The following is a 24,843-nucleotide window of genomic DNA, read 5'->3' on the forward strand; positions in this document are numbered from 1 at the left end:
AAAATTCAAAATGGTGGCATTTCACTGTGTAGTGATGAAGTGTTTCCCTCATAACTCATAAACTTTTTTATGTTCTCTCTCTTTTGTTTTATTGTTGAAACTCATGTTTACAATATCATGCTCTTTCAACTACATTCCTTAATAAATAATATATATTTTTTTTAATTTTGTGTTACAAGAAAATACTGATATTTGACCATTTTTTAAATGAATTTATTTTTTATCAGACAATCTATTAAAGGTAGAGAAGTGATTTTGCATCATACTGTAGATATGACATGCATAAATACATACAAAAAATTTCATTACAGAATGTTGGATAGTTTTTGAGTTATGAGGGAAACTCTTCATGACTGCACAGTGAACTGCCAGCATTTTGAATATAAATAATTTTTTTTAAATGTTAAAAATATTTTTATCATATAGCAGAAGGACAGTGTTTTACACATACTAAGTTTCTTTATTGTACAAGATACAGTAACGGAGGAAAAAAATGTTGAATATTTCCAAAATTTTACTCCTGTAAGCTGTACCTAACCCCATAAAGTTTATAAGAAGGTTCTCTGAAGTTTAGAAATTTATGAACAGATCGTAAAGAAACTATTATCTGCTAACTCGTCGTTGTCGAAAAAGTCTTGTAAGTCCTGCTGTATATAACGGTAACATGGTTTACTCTCGTGTCATGCTGTATACTTGGTATGTTTTGAGACTTCAGAGAGAATTGAAACTACATTCCACTCCACATGGTAAATTAGGAATCACAATCAAAATACTCAGCAAGTTTCCAACATTTTTAAACAAGGCCTGAACTTGTGGCATCATTTATCGAAATACATCGAGAATGTCATTGACACAAGATACATACAAAATATGAGGGAGGATCGCAAAGTAATGCACAACAATTTTTTTACAGAATACTATTTTGGTTAGGATGTTCAAAGTTGGCAGATAGTTTGAATCTCGTGCTGCAGACAACAATGGCTCGATCAGGTATCACCCTGGCAGAATGAGTGATGGTTACTGAGTAAAGATGCACGTTTGCTAGTATCATCTACTTACGAAGAGGAGTGAGGTGTAGTCTGTTGTTTGTGGGTAAAACGAAAAAGTCCGATTGAAATCCAAAGGGAAATGTTGGAGGTGTATGGTACTGATAGTCTGGACCTGTAGGAAGCATTGAGGCAACAATCACCCACCCTACAGTCCAGACTTCGCACCGTCTGACTTTCAGCTCTTCAGACCAATGAAGAAATTCTGAGGAGGGCAACGCTTTGGTTTGGACGAAGAAGTTAAGTCAGTCTTGCATAGGTGGCTATACGCCCAGAAAACTGAGTTTTATGAACGAGATGTACTAAATCTGGTGTCACGATGAGAGAAATGTTTCGAGAGACTTGGTTCCCATGTCGAAAAATAGGTAAAACCTGTAGCTTTCTTGTGCATTATTTCGTTTTGCTTACCTATTAAGTATGTTGCCAAAAGAAAGTTGTTGTGCGTTACTTTTCAATCCTTCCTTGTATCTTCTCATTAGCGAAGGGTACAACATCTATTTTCAGATAAGTCAAGTCAACCTGCTTCTGTTCTACTATACCTGATATTACTGCCTTTCCAGTTGCTGATCATCTTGATTCTAGTCCTGTCAGAACTTCAGCTGTTTCCAATAATTAGGCATTAACATCAGTCCCCGATGTATCTCTATGGTACTTTTTTCGTCCCCAGCAATGAAATGGGATTCAAATTATATTGAACTTCATGTTTTTTGTGTTATTTTACCATGCTGTATCAACATCTCAGATTATTTAGTGTCTCAATGGAATGAAGGTGATAATGCCGGTGAAATGAGTCCAGGGTCCAGCACAGATAGTTACCTAGGATTTGCTCATATTAGGTTGAGGGAAAACTCCGGAAAAAACCTCAACCAGGTAACTTGCCCCGACCAAGATTCGAACCCGGGCCACCTGGTTTCGCGGTCAGAAGCGCTAATCGTTACTCCACAGATGTGGACGAAACACATGTTACTATGACGTTTGATAAAATTATGTAAATTCCAAAATTAGCTAGTGATATGCATAATTTAATAATAATACAGATTTTATAATTTCACAGTGGGTATAATTATTGTATTTTATGAATACCGTATTTATAAGCCAGAGTGACCTAATCTTTAGGTTATTATGAACATAATTTACAATTGAAGAGTCCACTGCAAGAATGAAGGATGTCATTTGGAATACATTTTGCAGGAGAAGCAATTGAAAGTTTGAAATGCTTAGCGCTCAAAGCTTAACTGTGATTTTCCGATTATTACTGGAAAAAACTATCAGTGTTAATGCCATTCTTATGTATGTACATTCTTATGTCTTAAGCTATGCATTGACAGTCTTGGTTAATTTTCGACAAGAAAGTGACATCCATCATTCTTGCAGTGGACTCTTCAATTCATATTAAGATTTATTCTGATAAGCCTGCAACTAGTGAAATTATAATGTAGTTTCAGTCTTTATCACTATCAGGTTTTACTTTAAACAACAGCTTTAAATAAAAACAAATGGTATAATATACAGCACATTAATTTGTTTTTAAAAGTAAAGCAAAACCTGAAAGTCATAATGATAGAAATTACTGTATAATTTCACTACTATGCACGTATTTTTTTCAGTTTTAATAAATCACTGTTTTAAGGTATTCGTATGTATAAATCTAATCCAAGATCTAGTTACAGACATTGTTACCTTGCCTCCCTCCCCAATTTTAACATGCCAGAGGTGCTGGTGGGAAGATGACAAAGCAATTAATTCATAGGGGGAAAAAAAAAAGTAAAATTAAGCGAGGATTTGTTTCAAAGCAGTTGTGAACTGAAATATTTCAACTTTGTTCTGTCTCATAATTAAGTAAACAATGCTATAAAATGTATAACCAAAACAAATGCCAACAGAATGCAAGTATCTTTCACTGCACTTATGTAGGCTTATAAAAAGGGAAATTAAATAGAATAAAAGTGGTAAATCTTTTTATGACAGTCTTTATAGTGATAAATAAATTTGTATTCTGAAACAAGACAGTTGCATAGATATTACAATATTCAAAGAAAATAAATTAGTACCATACAGTAAAATACATTTTTCAACATTTCATTAGCCAAGATTTTATTTTCATCTTGTATTGAATGTTACAAACTAAATCCCATTCAAAAAGGTGATGATGAATTTAAATAGCATTACATCATCACGTCAATTATATTAAAATTTATATTCCCTGGTAATAGAAGCTCCTTTTATCGACAAGCATATTATACAGTAAAACTTCTGCCACTTCGTTTTTTTTTTCCGAGATCCCAGCAAAATTGGTATACTTTCCATATTAATTTATTTTGGCTAGGCTATATCTTTTTCGTTTATGCGTGTTTGACACTTATACAATGGTATTTTAAACCTCGGGAGATATGAAACATCATTTATAGGTTGTAAATCAATTTTACTTGAATTAGGTTTCCTGTGGAAATGTAAAAAGGCAAAAATACATTACATGTTCATTCTTAAGATGCTGTCCACTTCTAAAAAAAGTGGAAATTCGAAGTTACCTGCAACAATCTCGTGCCATTAAGTGACACTGTTACTACTTTATAAACAGTAAAAACACATCATGATGTAACTGAACAAATTATGGACCAGTTATCACAATTTGAGGGCATGGCTTATTCCTTAGGAACAAGCAGTTCAAAATAACTGACTTTTTGTAAAATAATAAAATGTTATTAAATGAAGATCACATGGGGAAGAACAAGGTAAATCAATTTCGTAAAATTTTCTAGATTGGGTTTTGAAATGTAATGTACCAGACAGCTAAGATTTCCTACAAATAATCTTACATTCTTCAAGAATGTATGTTATAAATTTGAGTGCTGTATTATAGACTGAAAGATGGCTTAACTGTGAAGTTATGAATTTCTCTTGTGAAAATTTTACTAAATTAACTTAACTCCTTCTTCCCATATAGTCTTCAAATGCTACTTCAAACATTATTAAATGTCATTTCAGTTACACATCTCCCTCAGTTATACTTTTTTTTTTATTCACACTTCTATAAAGAAAAACGCATGAAGTTTTACTGTATTATGTGCCATGTTTAAAAACCCATGTCACTTATAATAAACAACTCTTATCTTTATTACAACATCATCAGTGTTTGCTTGACACCAGGACTAGGCTCTTACAGAGTTGCCAATTCTTTCTGTCTTATCTTATCCTTTACAAATCTGATGTGACACCAGTGACAGAGTGTGGCATTTTCCAAAGTGTTAGCCCCCATTTTGTTTTACAGTAACATGTATGTGACACCTATCGTGTCTAGGAAACTAGTCAATCTGAAATTCTTTGATTAAAATGAAAACATGGTAAGCCTGAAAAGAGCAATGTGGTCTAGAACTTACATAAATAAACCTTATGAACCTCTTGAATACCATCAGGTGCGATATAATGCAAAATGGATAAAAGTTGAGCTTTTCGCATTACATCTGTAGCCCCGTCTTCTATCGTAGATACCAATGTTGCTTTTTTGACCTCTTGTTTGATTTTATTGAATAAGACTATTGATATAGAATCGATTAAATCATTTTGAATATTATGAAATGTGCCAACAAATACAGGAAGTGTTTCCAAATGGTTTTTTAATTTCTCATCATAGCTGGCTCTCTGGTGAAGTAATTTAATATTTAATATGCTAGGTGACGATAGAAAACGAATGAGATATATAAACAATTGAATACTCTTTTAAATTTAAGTATTATAATATAGGGGGACCATTTGAAATTCCAAAGGGGGTAAGGGTGGTACCTAAAATGAAATTAAAACTGGTTTTCAACTTTCCTCTCAATATCAAAATTGACGCGTTTTTGTTTAAATTTAATTGAAATAAATAGTTATTTAGACTGAGAAGTTTTGAAACAAAAGCTCTGTAGGGCTATATATTTTTAAAAAGCGGAAATTTTCTCTGCGCCTTGCTTCTAGGGGGCATCCAGCTTTAAGCACATCCTCTATTGTTAATACCTAGAGTTGAAGGCTTTTTAAACATGGCACGAACTATATCTTGAGCATATACTAAAATTATATGGTGGGGGAAATTAAAAAAAGTAAGGTTCCAAACTGGTGTGAAATTGCAATTTGTGTTGCAACTTTTATCACCAATGTATTATATCCATTACATTAGTATCTCCAAGAATTTATGTTTGCAAACAATTTTCTGACAATATAAGTCGAGCTATATTTGAATGCATGTGGCACAATCATTAGATACAGATGACAAATGGAATAATATACTCATTAGAATCATCTGATAAGCCCGACCATTCCTGAGAGTTCATGTTTAGACCTGTTTCTACTGCATAATTGAAGAGGTGGATTCCAAACTGTCCTAGTCTTTTTTTTTTTTCTTAAGATTCACGTTTTAAGTTATTCTTTTCAAGTCTATATGTAACTGTGTATAGGGTGACCAGATGTCCGGATTTTGCCGGACAAGTCCTCCTTTTTTAATATTTTGTAAACGTCAAGCCGCCTTTTTACGATAAAGCAAAAATGTCCGGCTTTCTGCCTTTCTACAACGTAATGTACCAAATATTGAAATACAGTACGTATATAAGATAAAATCTGAAGTTAAAAGTATATGTTTCTGTCGTTATATGAAAAATATACATTTTATGAATTCTGTGCTCTAAAAGAATTTGTTTTGAAGCAAGATGAAACATTTTTCTTGGAAACAATAGATTTTCAGTGGAGTACATTTTTTTGAGCAGGTTGTGAAATGTTAAGTGTTTCCAAACTTTGCTGTATATTATGTTAATTCTTTTTTTTCGATAACTGCACATAATTCCAATGTTGAAAGGGTATTTTCACTAATCAACATCCAATGGTCAGATGAAAGGAACAGATTACAATATAATTTGAAGCATTTTACATGTAAAGAATTTCACACCTATTTACTGAAATCCCCAGAGTTATTGATGGACATTTCCCCTTCATAGAAGTATGAACAATAAAATTGTAAGATTAATAACAATAAATAGCTTCGGTACTATGTTTGCCTACTGTCTTTATAGTTCTCAATGAATGAAAAGGAATTTAATGTGTCAGGCTTTTTTTTTTTTTCAAAATGTCCTGCTTTTGAACATTTTAATCTGGTCACCCTAACTATTTAACAGACTCTCCTAAATCTTGACTTAGAGCCATTTGAAAAAAATATATATATATATATATATATATATATATATATATATACATACATACACACACACACACACACACACACACACTTACACTCGTTTATGTCGATTTGATTTTTTTCTGTATGAATTATTGTAATGGGAGAAATACTTATGTCTCTTTTTCCAAGCGAGAAGATGATCCGTACATTGTTAATAAATTATCAAAAGAGGTTTGTGGAAACTGACTTATGTCACTTTTCCCAGGCACTGCAGATAGATATATATATATATATATATATATACAGTGAAACCTCTCATTTACGGACATCGAAGGGACATTTACGGACATCTGTCCGCATTTGGGAGGTGTTCTTTATTGGGAGGGAGGCTCATAAATATAACAGTAAATTTATAATATGCATTATGTATCCCTTCACGCTTTAAATGAAATGTATTACTGTAGTTTAATTCTGAATACAGTATACAGTACTACAGTAAATTCTTTGGGACTTTGTCAACTTAACCTTTACGTTCAGGTGCCATGTTTCTCGAAACAGAACTGATTGAAGTGAAGAGAATAATCCTACTAACCCTATCATGTGTCGAATACAATTTCACGATCGCAGAAAACTTGCACTCATCAGACAGGTTAAATTTTATGATTTTGTTTATCCATTCGCTTCCAGCTAACAAGGGGTAACCGGCTGGGCTAGTGGTAGCCTACGAGACCCTTATGTTATGTTTTATGTTAAGGAATTTCTGTACTAAATGTTCCATTTTTGTAACACATTAGGTCTTCAAATCCAAGTTCTGTCCGCAGTCAGGAGGTAAAGCAAGCTTTAGGACTGTGAAACAGCTGTCCGTGTCTGAGAGTGTCCGTAAACGAGAGTTAAATTTATCATTATTTCTATATCATTTCAGTTGGGACATAAAAATCTGTCCGTATATGAGGAGTGTCCGCATTTTGGGGGTGTCCGTAAGGAGAGGTTACACTGTATATATATATATATATACAGTACGTTTTATTTTAAAGCAAGACGTAAAGCACTGCAGCAAGACCGTTCTTTTATTACATTTGCTTCACCGTCGCTGTAGCAAGCGTGCAACAAATCAAATCTTCGCTTTACAAGTTTGCTGCACGATCCATCATGGTGGAATGCGTGTTTTGGTCTTTTGCAACGTTTATTATTGTTAAAATCGTCTAGTAATAATAATGCCATGTCATTATCATGGAAGTCGAAACTATTTAACATGTTCGGTTCTTTTAAGGTTAAATTTATTACGGCAGAAATAGAAGCCAATATTAATTGTCCACCATTTTGCAGTCAGTTGACCTACTTACGTTTTTTTCGACCCTCATTTTGCTGCAGCAAAGGCATGAAGTGCTTTAAAAAAAACGCACGGATATATATATATATATATCCGTGCGTTTTTTATATATGCAGAAATTAGGAGCGTCAAATTTGTTTTATCAGTTTTTTTGTAATTTTTCTCAGAATTTGCCGTTTTTTGACTTAGGTCAGTTTGAAGTCCACCTCTTCAATTGTTTTTGGTAATCCTTCCCAACATTTCAGTCCCTGCAATGTCCACACAGTGGATATAAATACAACAGTGGTACACCAACACCAGAGGCATTCAAATGATAAGCAACTTATAATGTAAAAAACCTTAATTACTTAATTCCCCCCCCCCTGTACAATTATTTGCATTACTTAAAGTTATCCTACCACTTTATGGTTTCATATACCAGTTTCTTAATTCTCATATTTGTTCATTTGTTACAAACGTTAGCACTTCTTTTGTTGAAATTCATTTGCACTACTATTAGTTAACTGATTTACATCACTCTTCTGCTGCGTATTTGGGCTTGGAGGGGTGATGTTCACCGACAACACAGTTCTGCTGTCTTCAAGTTGAAACATCCTAGATCTTCTCTTTGAATGTATCCTCAGTCTGAAGGTTGGTGGGGAGGTATTAAGTACAGACACGGACGATGTCTTAGCACCAATGCCACAAGGCACGGCTTTGTGGTGGTCCCTAATATCACTCGCTGCAGGTTCACTAACACCAAACGACTTGAGTCGCTTATCTTCAACTTTACAGTCAGATTTTATGCTTTCGTGTTGCACTAATGGTTTTATGTCAGCTATCTCTCTAACAATTTCGTTACTGTCTTGAATTCTGGATTTCACAGCACTGCTGTCACTGGTATGCACGCTGTTGTTGATCTCACTGGTCCTACTTTCACTTCTCGGAGCTACCATGACTTGCTTATCATCCTCAGAAGTTTCTGACAATCTGTTTTCTTTTCTTTTTTCTCCACGTATGGCAGAGTCCACTTTGTGTTCGTATTTGACACGGCCGTTCTCTGAAAATTTACGTATTTCAGGCTCCTGAGTCTTTTGTTTTTCGTTGTCTTCAGCAGACAGGGATTCATTACTGCTAATACATGGAATGGAAGAGCGACGATTGGATTTCTGTTTTTTATATTTTGCATTGCTTGAACAGTCTTCTGATTTACCTTCTGCTGCCTTAATTTCATCTACTGAACTACCGTTCATTCTCACCTGCATATCACATTTGTTCTGTTCAACTGTTTCATTCCCATCATTCTTGAGCTTATCTTTCCTATTTATTTCATCATTATCTGCTTCTTTTTGTACTGATTCGTGTTCCTTGCCCTCCTTCTCATTGCTTCTTACTTTTTCATTTTTCTTGTCTGACTTTTCATCAGTTAACTCAGGCTTAGCTTTTGTTATTGTTTTTTCTTCATCAGTTACTTTTTCCGTTTTATGCCTTCTTGATCCTGTAGTGTCTTTATATTCTTTTTCAGTTTTATGTAATTCATCAGAGGTGGTTGTTTTGTCAACATGGAATGAGTCCCTGAGAACAGGAATTCGCTTCTCATCTGATTTTTCTACTGTATCTTGTTTCTTAACTTCGATATTGCCAATCTTCTCTAATGACTTACATTTTTTAGCATCCTCAGTGCTGTCCTTTCTCTTTTCATTACTATTTTCTCCACTACCTACTAGTTTGTCCACATCTTCACTTTCCATTTCCTGTTTTTTCTTCTTCTTCTTTTCTTTATGTCTTTCTTTTGTTTGAACTTCTGCTCTAGAATTGTTCACCAATCCACACTGTTTAGAATCTGAAAATGATTTATCTTCAGTAATTTCACATCTTAATGCACTTTTATTCTTTTGTTTATAATCACTAATAACTTCATTACTTTCTCTAGATTCTTTCTTTTCAGACTGGACTATTTCATTATATGTGGTTTGTTCAGAAATTAACTGATTGCACATCTTTTGTGATTCTTCATTTTCCTTATCCTGAACATTATTCTCTTTTCTTTTGTCTCTATTGCTTCTACGTCTTTCTTTTGTTTCAGGTTCTTGTTTCGAATGTGAAGGTGGTCTGTCTTCAGTAATTTCACTTCTTGATGTATGTTCATGCTTTTGTTTAAAACCGTGAATGACTGCATTTGTTTCTGCTGATGTTCTCTTTTTCTTCTCAGATTGCACTATTTCATTACACATGGTTTGTTCAGAAATTAACTCCTTGCATATATGTTGTGATTCTTCACTTTCCTTATCCTGAACATTATTCTCCTGGCTTTTCTCTCTCTTGCTTGTACACCCTTCTTTTGTTTCAGGTTCTTGTTGTAAACGTGATATGTCTTCGGTAATTTCATTTCTTGATGTATGCTCATGCTTTTGTTTAAAATCGTTAATGACTTCATTTGTTTCTGCTGTTAGTCTGTTCTTAATTTCAGACTTCACTATTTCATTAGATTGTATCTGTTCAGTAATTAACTGTTTGCATATCTGTTGTGATTCATTTTCCTTATCCTGAACATTACTATCTTGCCTTTTCTCTCTCTTGTTTCTATGTCTTTCGTTTGTTTCAGGTTCTATTTTAAAACTGTCTATTGGATCATACTGTTTCGAACGTGAAAGAGGTCTGTCTTCAGTAATTTCACTTCTTGATGCATGTTCATGCTTTTGTTTAAAATCGTGAATGACTTCATTTGTTTCTGCCATTTCTCTTTTTTTATTTTCAGAATTTACTGTTTCACTAGACTGTGTTTGTTCAGTAATTAACTGTTTGCACATTTCTTGTGATTCTTCATTCTCCTTATCCTGAACATTACTCTTTTGGTTTTTCTCTCTCTTGCTTCTATACCTTTCTTTTGTTTCAAGTTCTGTTTTAGAACAGTCTGTTGGATCATACTGTATCAAACGTGAAAGTGGTCTGTCTTCAACAATTTTACTTCTTGATGTGTGTTCATGCTTTTGTTTCAAATTTTTAACAACTTCAATTGTTTCTGCCGTTTTTCTTTTCTTATTTTCAGACTCCACTGTTTCAACAGGTTCTATTTGTTCAGAAATTAGCTGTTTGCACATCTGTTGTGATTCTTCATTTTCCTTATCCTGAACATTAGTCTCTTGGTTTTTCTCTCTCTTGCTTCCATGTCTTTCTTTTGTTTCAAGTTCTTGTTTTGAATGTGAGAGTGGTCTGTCGTCAGTAATTTCATTTCTTGATATATGTTCATGCTTTTGTTTAAAATCGTCGCCTTCTTTTATTTTTGTCATTTCTCTTTTCTTATTTTCAGACCTCACTGTTACACTAGACTCTGTTTGTTCGATATTTAATTCTTTGCTTACTTTCTGCTGCAATTCTTCATCTTCTTTCTCATGTACATAATCTGATCTACTCTCACAGCTTCTGGATTTTGAAACCTTGTCTTCTTTCCTATTTCTTGTAATTTCTGTTATATTATTTAAATCTGGCGGGAGAGTTTTGGGGTTCTTCTCTGATGTACTATGTCTAGTAACATCAGTATCAAGTTGTTTAGATGACTTACGCTGTATGCTGTCTGATGGCTCATTTATCGAAGATGTTTCTGTCCTGGATATACTATTGTAAGTGACACTATTATCTTCTTTTTCTTCTTCCACACATATTTTCTCAACATTTCTGTGATCTCCGTCTTCTTCTATGTGTGTCTTATTGTCTTTTGTACTCGTTGATTTAATTTCTTCTATCTTGCTTAATGATTTGTCACTCTTGTTGCAATTTTCATTTTCTGATCCCAAAAATGTATTTTCGAGTAATTCTGAAGTTGTTGCATGTCCATCTTCAAGACTGTAGTATGCACCATTGTTCTTTTTCATTTCTACATGCACATTTTCATCTTCGCAAGTACTGTTTCTTGATCTAGAAGTCTCATTGTTTGACTTATTGCCACATGGATTAGATTTTGTAGAATCACGACTCTCAAGAGTTTTAATTACTTTATCAGTAATCATAGGTTCAGTGCCAGGTAGCAGTACTTCTTTATCAGTACATTTTTTATTTCCTCTTTTTACTGATTTTTCCAATGGCTTTATTTTATCGTGAGAGTCATCATGTTTTCTAGAAGAGTCATCTTTCCTAGTTTGACTTTCCTCTTTATGGTTTTTCTTTCCTATCTTCAAGCTGTCCCCTTTCTCCTGTACATTTTCTGTATTATATTCATGCTTTTCCATTTTTTCCACATCACGCTGATTACTACTCAACTTCTTAGGTTCATCTTTTGAGGATTTCTCTCTCTTCTTTTCTTCACTGGACCCTCTTTTATCTTCATGCTTCTTGCCTTTTCCCTCTAGATTATCTATTATGTTATGCCTTTCTGGACCTCTGTATGTCTTACTCACATCTTCAAAGCTTCTTGATCTAATGTCCCTGTCTCTGCTCATCCTTCCAGACCTGTTTCCAGTCAGAAGCTCTGAAGGACTTCTTCTTTTGCAGTGACTGTTAAATCTGAAAGGTGTCCGAGATCTTTCATAGCCCCTCTTTGCGCTGTACTCTGATCTACTTGATCCTGCTGTTTTTCTTTTGCTGTCTGAAAACCTTCTTTCTGATCTCAATTTACTACGATCTCCATGGTGCGATCCATTATCTTTTCTTTTCTCAATGTTTTTATCTCTTGTTTCTAAGCGTGTATCACCAGATTTTGAATCTTTCTTACTAAGTATTTCTTTAATTTCAGTTCTTCTTTTGTCAATATCATCTTCATCGCATAGTTCACCTTCTTCTATATCTAATACCATATATTCATCTTCTTGGTCTTTTCTCTCTTTAGTTTCGTCAATTGTTTTCATTTCTGAAATGTCCATATCTTTTAAGCTTGCACTTTCATCAGAACATTTTTCATTCTTCATTGAATTTTCTCTTGCCAAATCTGTATTAGCCTGTTTAATTCGATCATTGTTTGGTTTACTATATGTAACAATATCATCTGTATTATTGTAACATTCTTTTCTTGTTATGTCATCCAAAGCTTTTCTTTTAAATAGTGGGAGTTGGACGTCATTTTCATCTTCATTTTCATAGGATCTCTTTGTTCCCCTCTTTTGATCAGGGACATGTGTCAATTCACTTTTTTCGTTTTCAAGTATGTTAGATTTCAGGGCTGGTTTCATTGCTTCACCAAGGGATTTTTCATTGTTTAACTTTACAATTTTAGTCCTTCCAGAACGCTTAAAGCTAAAATGTTCTGATAACCTTGCAACAGACTTGTCTTTACAATCATCAATTTTAGTTTGGTCCTTCATAATTTTCGATGTTGAATTAACCTGTAATTCTGTTCCATTTTCACTTGAATTTATTTTGGACGAATCTTCAAAACTAGATAATAGTTGCATCTCTGGTTCTGAATTATTCACTGGTAAATTGAAAGACGATTTGATTTCAGTTGATGGAAGTTCGGCATTTGAATGTTTTGGACCAGAATTGACATCATTACCATCCTTATCTTTTGTCTTACAAGTTTGATTCTCCGAATTCTTATTTTGTACTTCATTTTGTGTCTGTTTCTTCATGCCTGGTTTAGTTGTATCTGGTTTTGACGAACTTTTGGAGTGACTAGATGCGTCAGCGATAGCAGAATACTTGACTTCTGAAGTCTTTCTTTCCATGACTATGACTGATTTCACTTTACTCCTGCACTGTGAAACAGATCTTGACCTCAGACTTCTGAGCGCTCTTGAGACACTGGCTTCACGCATAGATCTTGGAGGCCTGTGTGTCCCCCATCTTGAATATGAGGATGAGGAATATTTTCTCGATCTGTCGTCAGAACGCGAATATTTTTCTGATTTGTACTTTGAATATGATTTATATTCATCTCTGTAGCGTGAATGCCTTGAAACAGAATCTTTTAATGTAGTGGATGAAGATCTGGAAGAATCTGTGACAGATTTCCTTGTCCTGTCATGTATTCCATCGTATTTATCATCAGTCTTTGTTTCTCTTCTACTACGATTGTGACTTGAGTATTCTAGTTCTTTTCTGGATTCAGTTTGTAGGACAGGACTTCGATCCTTGCTTACATATGCATTTCTATGATGACTTGATTTCGCAGTTGTTTCAGTTTCTTGCAGTGGTATTAAACACCATGGAACATCAGAATTTTGTTCTTCTTTGGATGTGACTGGGTTCACGGGGGGTGTGTTTTCCGCAGCCAGACGTAATTTCTGTCGCTTGCTGAAAATAGTCTCCATCTCTTGTGGAGGCTGTTCTGCATGTGTTGATGTATTATTTGAATAATAATTGTTGAAATCTCTTTCCTCATAGTCCACATCTATTGGATAGTCATAATATGGTTCAGAATTGTCATTTTCAACTACCGGTACATCTACTTCTTCACTGTTCCAATTATTATCAGTGGTTTCTGGTACCAGTACCGGTACACTCTCTTTCTTTGCAGTGGCTGTCTTTTTCGTTTTCCTTCGGAACAAAATGCTGTCTTTCCTGAAACAATGAAAATTATATCAAAGTAATTACAGTAAAACCTGTCTAAACCGGAAATACTTTGGACCAGAAGTAATTTCCATTTCATGCAAGGTTCACCGATTTTTATACCTCTGTGCTGTTATTTCAATACACATATTGAAAATTTTAATTTTAAGAGCTTTGAATGACAAAAAAAGAAGGTAATTACTTCATACAACACATTATAGCATGAAAACAGCTATTTATTGAAAAGTAAAAGGCACACCAGTGGTATAAAGCTGTACAGTATTATTTTTTTTCCAAAAGTCCTCCAATGTTTCTTCCTCCATAACTTTTCTGGATACTAAATTACACTTTTTGGATGACGTGAATATGTTACGAGAAAATCCACAAACTATTTGGGAAAACACAGGAATTTTATTTGAATCAAGTAAAGAGGTAGGTTTGGAAGTAAATCTCGAAAAGACAAAGTATAACCTATGATTATGTCTCGTGACCAGAACATAGTACGAAATGGAAATATAAAAATTGGAAATTTATCCTTTGAAAGGGTGGAGAAATTCAAATATCTTGGAGGAGGAGTAACAAATATAAATGACATTCGGGAGGAAATGCCTTTTATTATTTGGTTGAGAAGCTTTTGTCATCCAATCTGCTCTCAAAAAAGCTGAAAGTTAGAATTTATAAAACAGTTATATTACTGGTTGTTTTGTATGGTTGTGAAACTTGGACTCTCACTTTGACAGAGGAACAGAGGTTAAGGGTGTTTGAGAATAAGGTGCTTAGGAAAATATTTGGGGCTAAGAGGGATGAAGTTAAGGAGAATGGAGGAAGTTCCACAATGCAGAATGACATGCATTGTATTCTTCACCTGACATAATTAGGAATATTAAATCCAGACATTTGAGATGGGCAGGGCTTGTAGCATGTATGAGCGAATCCAGAAATGTGTATAGAGTGGTAGTAGGGAGGCCAGAGAGGAAAAGACCTTTGGAGAGGACGATACGTAAATCATCATCATCATTGGCATTACGGCCCTTATAGTTTAGCCTTAGCCTCCCTCAGAACATCCGACCAATCACTCCTGTCTAATGCTCGTGTTCTCCATCTTCTAATTCCAGCTTTTGTTAGGTCAGCCTGAACGTCATCCAGCCATCTCAATTTAGGTCGTCCAACTTTCCTTCTTCCTACTGGCAATGCATCTAGTAGAGCTTTGGGTGTGCGATTGTTCTCCATCCTGGCTAAGTGTCCCAGCCACTCTAACCTTCTGAGTTTTATGTCAACAACAATGTTAATATCTTTATATAATTCATATAACTCAGCATTTGTTTTGATTCGCCAAAACCCTTGCTCATAAGTAGGCCCAAAGATTTTCCGTAATACTTTCCTTTCCCAGGCATTTAAGATCTTTATTGCCCTTTCAGATAGAGTCCAGGTTTCACTTCCATATACTACTATTGGTTTAATAATAGTTTTATATATTCTTATTTTAGCTTTTCTTGAGATACGAGACGTAAATGGGAGGATAATATTAAAATGTATTTGAGGGAGGTGGGATATGATGATAGAGACTGGATTAATCTTGCTTAGGATAGGGACCGATGGTGGGCTTATGTGAGGGCGGCAATGAACCTCCCACATTTTTTTCTATAAACTCACAATTTTATGTAATGAATTAACAATGATAAAATTGAAGTGTATACACACTTTACCCCTCAACATGCATTGTCATTGTGAATTTTTATGCATCACACATGTAGTGGAACTCCCAGAACGTGAAATCAGCAAAACTTGAAAAAAAATAACTTTCCCATTCTTACTCTTTCCGCAGATCAGCTATCATTCGGTCCTTCCGTTCAATTTCTGCAGTTGCAGTCTTGTATAGTGATGATATATTCGAACCCAGGATCTTGTTCTGGGAATCTAGCTGAATTTTCTCATTTGTCACTTCTTGCAACTTCTCCTTCAGTTGTGCTATCTCGAGTTCAAGTAATTTTTTCGCCTCTTCAAGCTGTAAATTAAACAAAATTCAGTTAAGATGAAGACATAATTAATAACCAATGGAAGCAGAAACGAAATACGTTATTCTACTAAGAGAAAAAGACTTGCTACGTGCTAATCCTTCTGAAAAGATGTAGGCCTAACCCTTTTTACGTGTTTATAATGTAATATTTCGTGCAATTTTTTTAGAAGTAATGCTCCGATTATTAAGTCTAATTTTTTTTTTTTAGTTTTTTTACAAGTACCATTTGTTTTTCTGGGTATATGACATAAGGATTTAACATTGCCATAAGAGATCTATGAATAAAAACAATGAAAATATAACTTAGTGGGCCATGTTTAGAAATTAGCAGGCTTTGACAATTTTGTAAAACAAAAGAACATTGTTTATGGTTGCCAGTAATAAGAATTGTTATCTTACGAGTTTCAATGAACCATATTAGTTTATTGTATGCTATGTATGCTATGCGGTGTCTTCTTCTAGCACACAAAGTCTATACTTGGGGTTTCCAGTCTGTGCATGTGTCCTGTTTAGAAAGTCCATCAAAATTCTCAAGTCAATCATTAGCCTACTCAGGCTACACAAGTCTATATTACACACACTGGCTCTCCGTATGAATAATTCATTTCATAATTCGCTGTAAATGTCACTAAAATCTGTCTTTTTTTTCAATGCCGCATAACTCCTACACGAGGCATCGGAGAACATGGGTTGTTTTACGAAAAATGATCCTCACTGCGAGATCTATTGACCCCCAGAGTTTGTTGCAGAGGTCCTGAATTACTCTGTATATATATATATATATATATATATATATATATATATATATATATATATATCAATATAAAATTTGCCTTTTAATTACAGGAGTTTTTTTTATAGAATATGGCTAGCATTTCCTTTCCTGTTAATGAAGTTTTTTTTTTTTACTCCAGCATTATAAACAGTCTTTATTGTTAATGAATATCATGCATAATATGCTACATTATTGTACCAGAGCCGTAAAATATTACCACATCAACTAAAACGTCATGACTTTTATGATGGCATATCTCGTGCCATAAAGTTAACATGAAACGATCTGCTATGTACTCGTCAAAATTAGGAAACTCGCTTGGCTCATTCCCTAAAAATTGACTGGTGCCATAATGTATAATATTATGAACTTGATCCATAATATATTATTTATACATCTGTGGTCATACCGCATGTGTAGGGTCTTTGGTTATATCAGTAGGCCGTTTTTACTATTGTTCCTGTTTCTATTTTCGTGTGTTATAGATGGCTTGCATTCATGTAACTGATTTCAGAGTTTGATTAATATTTATGATATTGGTGATTGAGACAGTGATGAATCATGGTATGTAAATTTCCAATCTGGCATTTGCCTATGTGAGTAAGGGACACCATGAAAACCCCAGTCAGATTGGCCAGCCATGGGGTTTGAACCCAGTACCTCCCAATGTGAATCTCAATCGTTATCTGAACCAACTTGCTTGGTCGCTAGCATGTTTTATAATAGGTACTGTACTCTGTAAACAGTCCTTAATATGGAATGATTAGTTAAATCAATTTAACGTAAAGATAGCTAATTTGGTATTTATTTAGAGAAAGTGAACCGCAATAATTCCCTCCCCTCTCCCCTTCCAATAGGTCGCTAATGTTCCAAGAAGTCATGCACACTATTCTATTCGGGGGAATCGCGAAGATTTCTCCAGGAATTTGATAGAGGACCTATCCCGTATTTTCTTATGACATATATTCCGCTATGTTCCAAGCCATTGTTCCTTCCTTATGGTCTTCTACTCCATCATTACGGGAGAATAATTGTACGCCATATTGCAATTATTTTTACCGCCATATGGCTAATCAATCATTCATTTTAATTACGCCATTTACAATGTTAGCCATCCATTAAAAATTATTTCCCTAGACCTTTTGAGGCCTACCTACAAGATATCAGTAACATCTGAAAATTTCAAACCAACTGCCATGGTAGCGCAAGGATATCATGTGGGCTGTGGATGGAGATGACGCTGGTTCGAGTCTCAGGTAAAAAGTTGTGTATATTGTATCTTTTATTACAGAAATATCACAAAATAGATAAGAGAGTAGGAGGGGTAGGTACAAGTGACGTCCAGTAAACAAATTTAATATTTAACCTTACATCTCCACTCTGATGACTTCCCCCATCATAAAATCCATCCAATCCCCTCCTCACTCGGCCGTTAATAAGGCTTCAGAGGTGGGGCTTATTGTGGTTCACTTTCTCTGAAGTTTTACTGCTGGTATTTTTTTTTCTTACTTTGGCGTTCATTAAATTATTTCACGTCTTCTACGCAAAACATCGAATATTTAGTATTACAGTGAACTCCATTTGCGGTGTCCGACATTAAATGGGGCTCCAGAATATACTAATCTACTTTTGAGTCACTCATGCATAACATGGCCCGCCGAAGTGGTGTACAACTTCAAAATGGGTCACAGTCCTGCCATCTATCCGCAGTATGTGGAACCCGAAAAAAAACACGCACGCACACACACGTATAGCTACACACATACTTACTTTTGGGTCATTTGTTTAGTAAAATACCAAGAGGAATATTTGGCTTAAAAAGAAAGATTATTTTTCTGGGCTGACCTGATATATTGTAACACTTCGTAGTTAAAAAAAAATGGTGAAAAATATCGTTTTCACTAAACTGGTTTATATTTGCAAATAAAATAATTTTAAGAAGCATGTCATAACGAGATTTAAATACATATTGACTATTATGACGTTATTAATATATCATTTCTAGAGGAAACGGTAACTTCAGAATCTTTATTTAGATGAACTAGTTTATAAACTACAAAGCTTCTATGACGAAATAACTCTACATCATCAAGAACAACGCAAAACTGTCATCCGTAGGCTATTACTAACCTCTTTCACAGTCTCGTCTGGACATGGAAGGTATGGTAAGTCACCATAAATGTCAATATCATCATCCGCTTGTTCTGCAGACATTGTCTATGTGTTTGTGTATTTCCATGAGCACTCGAGACATAAAAATTTACTTAATTTTTGTGATATTAACTTAGATCATAACCAATTTCCCTCCTTTCAACGTCGCTTGTTTGTTTTCTTGCCAGCTGATTCACAGGATAGACAACATGAAATATCTATTTGTCTCTCACTTACGCATATTTTAAATTAACATAAACTAGTAATGTAAAATTATCACACAGGAAGACAGTTACTGTAAATATTTCAATATTCATAATAATTAGTACTTTTCTTTACATATTCTATGTTGTGAATATTTCATTCATGAGAATTAACGACGAAATATTTCCCCATAGCTCCACAGCACGTAAGAAGAAAGATAGAACAATTTCTTCACGATGTTACAAACATCAACCAACTCTTTGTCCAATATACACATGCAGTGCGCATGCGCAAACAGGTTGTTAGAGCAAGGTTGTGCGGAGTCAGTGGTTGTTTGGAGTTGTGCGCGGTCGTTACACACCCAGTGTTACAGAGGAATTTTTAAATAGTTTTGAGATTTTACGTCATCAGTCATGGATCTCTCATTGGATACTAGTGGATGTACGACAACAATAGTGAATACTTGATTGTTGAATAATGGTGAATTACGTTTGTGTGCAATGAAGTTTTCTTGTTTATAAAGCGAAAAAGTTTCTTCTTCAGTGCTGCGCAGTCGTTTTGTAGCCCGAGGCAGTTTTTACTTGTGTTACCTGTGCGACAGACATCAGCAGGCGAAAGGTATGTGCAGGTAGAAACACATACCGTAGCTCTAAGTTAAATATATGTTTATTTCTTTAATTGCCAGATGCTCCAGCGATGAACAACGTTATAAATATGAACATTATGAGTTAATTTAATAGTTCTACTAAGTTTCAAGAAAGTTTGTAAGTCTTTAGAAAGTTTTACGAAGTATGAAAATCTCGGACGGAACTTCGGCGCGCTGATAAAATGGCCGCCAAGCAAGCTTTTTAACGACAGGTAGTTTACATGTGATTTTTACCTGCGGAATACACTCTACTTTGACAGATTTCACCTTCCTCCTTAATGAGGAGATTGTCGTGCATGCAATTGATGTGTTAATGATGCGCATTGGATGTAGCATTAGATTGACCGCTCGGGAATTTGTTACGGTATGCAAACAGATTTGAAACTAATTTAATAACCTTGAAAGAAGTATAAACAATGCGAAACTGAAATTCCTTAGTTTATGTCGGAAAAAGGAATGCACTTAAAATAAGATTGTGAGCATGATAATTACATGGGGATGAAACTTAGCTGAAATCTAATGCAAATGTATGTTTGTTGAATGTTTGCATAGGTGCAGCAGTTGAACAGAGTGATTATGCATTTCGGGTGCTTTGACAGTTCATTGTATGCCATTAGTTCTCAGTTCGGGAACCGCGTGTCGAGGAATACACCTGTTTGATTTCTCTATGTTGAGGGGACAAATGGAATATGCATTTGCACAGAATGTGTGTTGAATTTTCATGTGAAATTAAAGCGATAATAACAGAGCAACCTGTTGTATCACTTCTAAATTGAGAATAAGTATGATAACATTACAAAATAATCAAGATAAAAAAGGCTAAAATAATATTGTTTTCATAACAATTTTAAGGTATTATTATTGTATGATTTTGTATACTTTTTTTTTGCCTTCGCTAATTTGAAATAATGAATTATAAAATTGAAAAGGATGTAAAGAAAGATATAAAAACGCATAGTATAAGTTTTACAAAATTATTCCATTAATAATTTAAAACAGGTAATATATTAAATTACAAAATTACTATTTGTACAGCGTGTTGTACCGTCAATTGTATTCTTACGGTCCTCAATAGAAGATACTGCTTTAATTTAACCATTTTAGTGAATTAAACTCTTAAACTATGAAGACTCGCAGGAAAAGATATAAGAATTTTCGTGTTTTTTTTTGTGACAGCGTATTACATACGTGTAATTAAAAATATATGCTGTATTATCAATGTACGAGTATAATTTCTAAGTGGAAAAAAAAAAAAAACATGTTTTTCATTGTTTTATTATTGTATTTCATACAAAGGATTCGCTTTACAATGAATTTTAGTTAATTTTGAATTGAAGTTTATTTTATGCGCATATTTATTTAAAACATAAAATTGTAGCATTACTGGTATGTTTTATAATAATACATTGAATTGGTGCATACGTTCGTAGCGTTTTTCTATACTTTCATTTGTCTGCTGTCCATGTTTCCATAGCAACCAAGTATTTATTTACGCTACGAACTTATGCACCAATCCAATAGATCTAAAGATACATTATTATCGGAACAGTTTGATTTACAATAATTTTCGATATTGAATGTTTACAATAAAGAACACAATCTTCTTAAATTCTTTATGAAAGCTGTTCGGTAATCATTTAAAAAATACGGACATTAAATTTTTTTTTTTTAAGTTTATTTGTACACGCATGTGTTTAGGATCTGGTAACCAGTAGGCCGTTTTTACTATTGTTGAGTTTCTGTCATTAAATGTTGTTTCCAGAATTGACATTTCGTTCCCCGTAAATTTCTTTTTTATTATTCTGTGTTCTTTAATACAAAACAAATATATTCCACTTTAAATAATATACAGTATACCTTAACTTTGAATCATTTTATGTTTCTTAAGTGTTGTGTTGATAATATAATATACCTATCCTATAACAATGAAGATAGGCCAATATGTGAACATAAACGAAGCAGTGTGACGTAGCCTTATACATTGTAGGTATAGCAAATAATATGTATGATCATAAGTGTAAAAGAAATCTTCTTGAATATTTTAATTTGTAGGCTACATGAATTAGTTTGACACCATGTTAAGAAAAGTATATTTTAAAGCTTCGATGCGCCATATTTGTTAAAACAAAGTTTGAGCGTTGAAAAATGTAAAAATATGCTTGTGGAACACGCACAATTCAAGCAATATCAAATGTGTCATAGCCCTATACTCCGTTACGTTCAACTAGGCCTATATTGATCGAACTTGAAATCACACGTGTTTTTTATTGATGACTGAAACAACTAAAGCAATACTAATCCGGATGTCGAGCGTGTAATGTTGTATTCAATTAGTTTTTAGAGGTGCATTCACTAATAATAATTGACTTAGTTTTCTTTAATTAGTTATAAGGGTGTCTGTCACACACGTAAGCTTCAACAGTGTACCGTAATTAGGTTGATACTTTTATTCTGTATTTCATTCAGCATTTTTTTTCTTCTTAAAAGTGAACATTTCAAGGATGGTTGAAATTGCATTAACAATAAGAGTACTATCGAATGCGCTAAGCTGCTACAAATTGTCTGATTTGGTATCATAACAAAGTGTGGAGCACAATAGTTTATTAATAGAGATGCAGTGTCTCATTTTAACTGAACTCCAGTCGCAAACTTTTGTTTATAATAGGCCTAGGCCTAACTACATGGTGTGTATACTACACCGTTGCATATTTCAATAAATAGAAATTACCCGTATGAAATAACCAAAAAGGAAAAGTCGGTATGGTAGATTGGCCCATTTCGAGCTCTGGTTTCTTTAAAATTCTACTGATTTTTCTATAAATATTTATAGTTTCGAAAATTATTTTAGTGTACTTAATAAATATTAAATCATATATTACTAATTAAAGAACAAATATCGCCAGTTTACGTTAACATGTAACTAAGGTCAAAACTAATCCTCAATTCCGAAATACAAGATATGAAATGGAATTTGGCTAGTTGATCTGGGATCTTTTATGTAGTTTTTTCTGCAAATTTATAAGTAGGGAATTATTTTATTATTTTTATTTGTTATTGCTACAGGCAAGTAAAAACATCGTTATTAATTTATTTTAACAATTGCGCTTAGAACTATTGGGTAGGTGCATAAGTTCGTAGCGTTTTTGTTTCCCATGGCAACGGCACATTTGTAATGAATGAACGTACAGAAAAACGCTACAAACTTACCCACCAATCCAATATAACGTTATCTGTAGGCTGTTTTTATTCTTTATAATACTTGATCTGTTAATTATGATGGTGGTTTTACTGAGTATCATTCAGTAATTAAATAAATGGATGGATAAAGACATTAAGATAATTAATTGGCTTAACTTCTTGAGTTATATGACGCAGAATTTATAATTTGTACAGCTTAGGACAAAAAAACTTGCCTCTGTCTTGTAGGTACTTCAAGAAGTTGTGTATCTTCAACTTCTGCCTATTTCGTTTCCAACGGAGTTTACATGTGAGCGTTTCTGTGGGAAAACGGGTCTAACCTCTTAGAGTAGTGTGTTGCTCTCATATTTTTTACGGTATTGTATCACTCAGCGAGACATCTATCACAAATGTTGCGGTAACTCATAACGAAGACACTAGACTTGGACGTTTAGAGGTCTCAAGTAGCAATGGTTCGAATTTTAGTGACTACCCACTTTTTATTTATTTATTTCGTATTTAAGATGTACTCTTTTGATACGTTAAATAATGTATTCAGTAATTTATTTCTGAAATAATAATAATAATAATAATAATAATAATAATAATAATAATAATAAATACCATTATCGTACTGTAACTTGCAAAAACACGAATTTTGTCTTAATTTCGTCGTATTTTGTCCCATTAATCGGGTGATTTAATACTTCGATCTGTTGATTTCGTGAAAAGAGTAGATAGCATGCATTTATAAGGAGAAAGCTTTATTTAAAACTAATTGAAACAGGGTCATATTTCCTGTTTTTTAATAACGATATAATCCCAATGAAAACCACAAAGCATTTTCATGGTATATTAAAAATTAATTAAAACAGGGTCGTATATTTCCCGTTTTAATAAAGAAACTAAAAGAAGAAGAAGAAGAAGAAGAGAGATGGTGAGATTCGAACACTTGAGCCGTTTGTTTTATGCTGACTATCGCATCGGTCTTCTAACCATTTGCACCATGAGAACAGACGTAAATTTCTGTCATGAGTACATGTAAAACCGCCTACATTACATTTATACCGGTAAGGTAAGAAGCAAGTTACTAGTGTGAATCAAGCTTGTCTAGCCGAAGTATTGGCCATTAAAATTATAATTTGCGAGTTTTTAATGCCAAACATGTAATGCTATTGCTGACTGCTACTACTACCAATAATAATAATAATAATAATAATAATAACAGTAGTAATATTGATATCTTTTTCTTCCACACCTGTGGAGTAACGGCTAGCACGTCTGGGCGCGAAATCAGGTGGCCCGGGTTCAAATTCCAGTCGGGGCAAGTTAAGTAGTTGAGGTTTTTTCTGGGGTTTTCCCTCAACCCAATATGAGCAAATGCTGGGTAACTATCGGTGCTGGACCCTGGACTCATTTCACCGGCATTATCACCTTCATTTCATTCAGACGCTAAATAACCTGAGATGTTGATACAGCGTCGTAAAATAACTTACTAAAAATTGATATCTTTCACGAGAGTTACAAGGGATCTGAGGAATCCTAATTTAAAGCTGCGTGTCTTACAAAGAGATAAGAAGGTACGATTTTGGAATCGCAGTTTTTCATAATTCTGTTTCTGAAGGAAGATAATGACGTAAAAAAAAGTACACTAAAAGTGCATCTGCACTGTTCAACTTTTCTTTCAATTTTTACGCATTCGAGCAATGCATGCAAAACTGAATAAAACGCATTCAATTGTGCATGTTTTTTTTTTCGATTAAAAATGAGAGCGCATGCGGCAATTGAAAGCTAACCATCGCCGGTGGGTATCTTGTGAGTATTTCGTTCAACAGTAGCATGTAGCGATCAGCTGATTGTTTTAGGTGACCATGAATAAACTGAACATTGTTTTG

General features: G+C 34.0%; 2 protein-coding genes across 7 annotated transcripts in view; one reads left to right on the plus strand and one right to left on the minus strand.

Moving 5' to 3' along the window:
• Positions 1-6,268: 6,268 nt before the first annotated feature.
• LOC138704664 (axoneme-associated protein mst101(2)-like) lies at positions 6,269-19,127 on the minus strand. Its single transcript, XM_069832780.1, has 3 exons — positions 18,901-19,127; positions 15,793-15,983; positions 6,269-13,990 (listed from the first exon to the last, which is right to left on the minus strand). Exons 1-3 carry the CDS (start codon positions 18,982-18,984, stop codon positions 7,978-7,980), a joined length of 6,288 nt encoding a protein of 2,095 aa, XP_069688881.1. The 5' UTR covers positions 18,985-19,127; the 3' UTR covers positions 6,269-7,977.
• Positions 19,128-19,440: 313 nt separating this feature from the next.
• cno (adherens junction formation factor afadin) overlaps positions 19,441-24,843 on the plus strand; it is a 552,013-nt gene continuing 546,610 nt past the window's right edge. For 5 of the 6 annotated variants that reach the window (XM_069832773.1, XM_069832778.1, XM_069832775.1 and 2 more), the window contains exon 1: positions 19,442-19,743. The gene's annotated coding sequence lies outside the window, so the exon portion shown is untranslated. Of the gene's footprint in view, positions 19,744-24,843 lie in introns of all 6 variants that reach the window. The other variant, XR_011333387.1, reaches the window with a different exon arrangement.

This window comes from Periplaneta americana, chromosome 8 (assembly GCF_040183065.1).
Source record: "Periplaneta americana isolate PAMFEO1 chromosome 8, P.americana_PAMFEO1_priV1, whole genome shotgun sequence".
Classification (NCBI taxonomy): domain Eukaryota; kingdom Metazoa; phylum Arthropoda; class Insecta; order Blattodea; family Blattidae; genus Periplaneta; species Periplaneta americana.

Bases quoted from the DNA above. Each gene is read 5' to 3' on its own strand.
- LOC138704664 (XM_069832780.1), bottom strand. From the start codon at position 18,984: ATGTCTGCAGAACAAGCGGATGATGATATTGACATTTATGGTGACTTA. The intron at 15,984-18,900 runs GTTAGTAATAGC...TTTAATTTACAG, and splicing joins CAGACGAGACTGTGAAAGAG to CTTGAAGAGGCGAAAAAATT. The intron at 13,991-15,792 runs GTAAGAATGGGA...TCATTGTTTCAG, and splicing joins ATAGCTGATCTGCGGAAAGA to GAAAGACAGCATTTTGTTCC.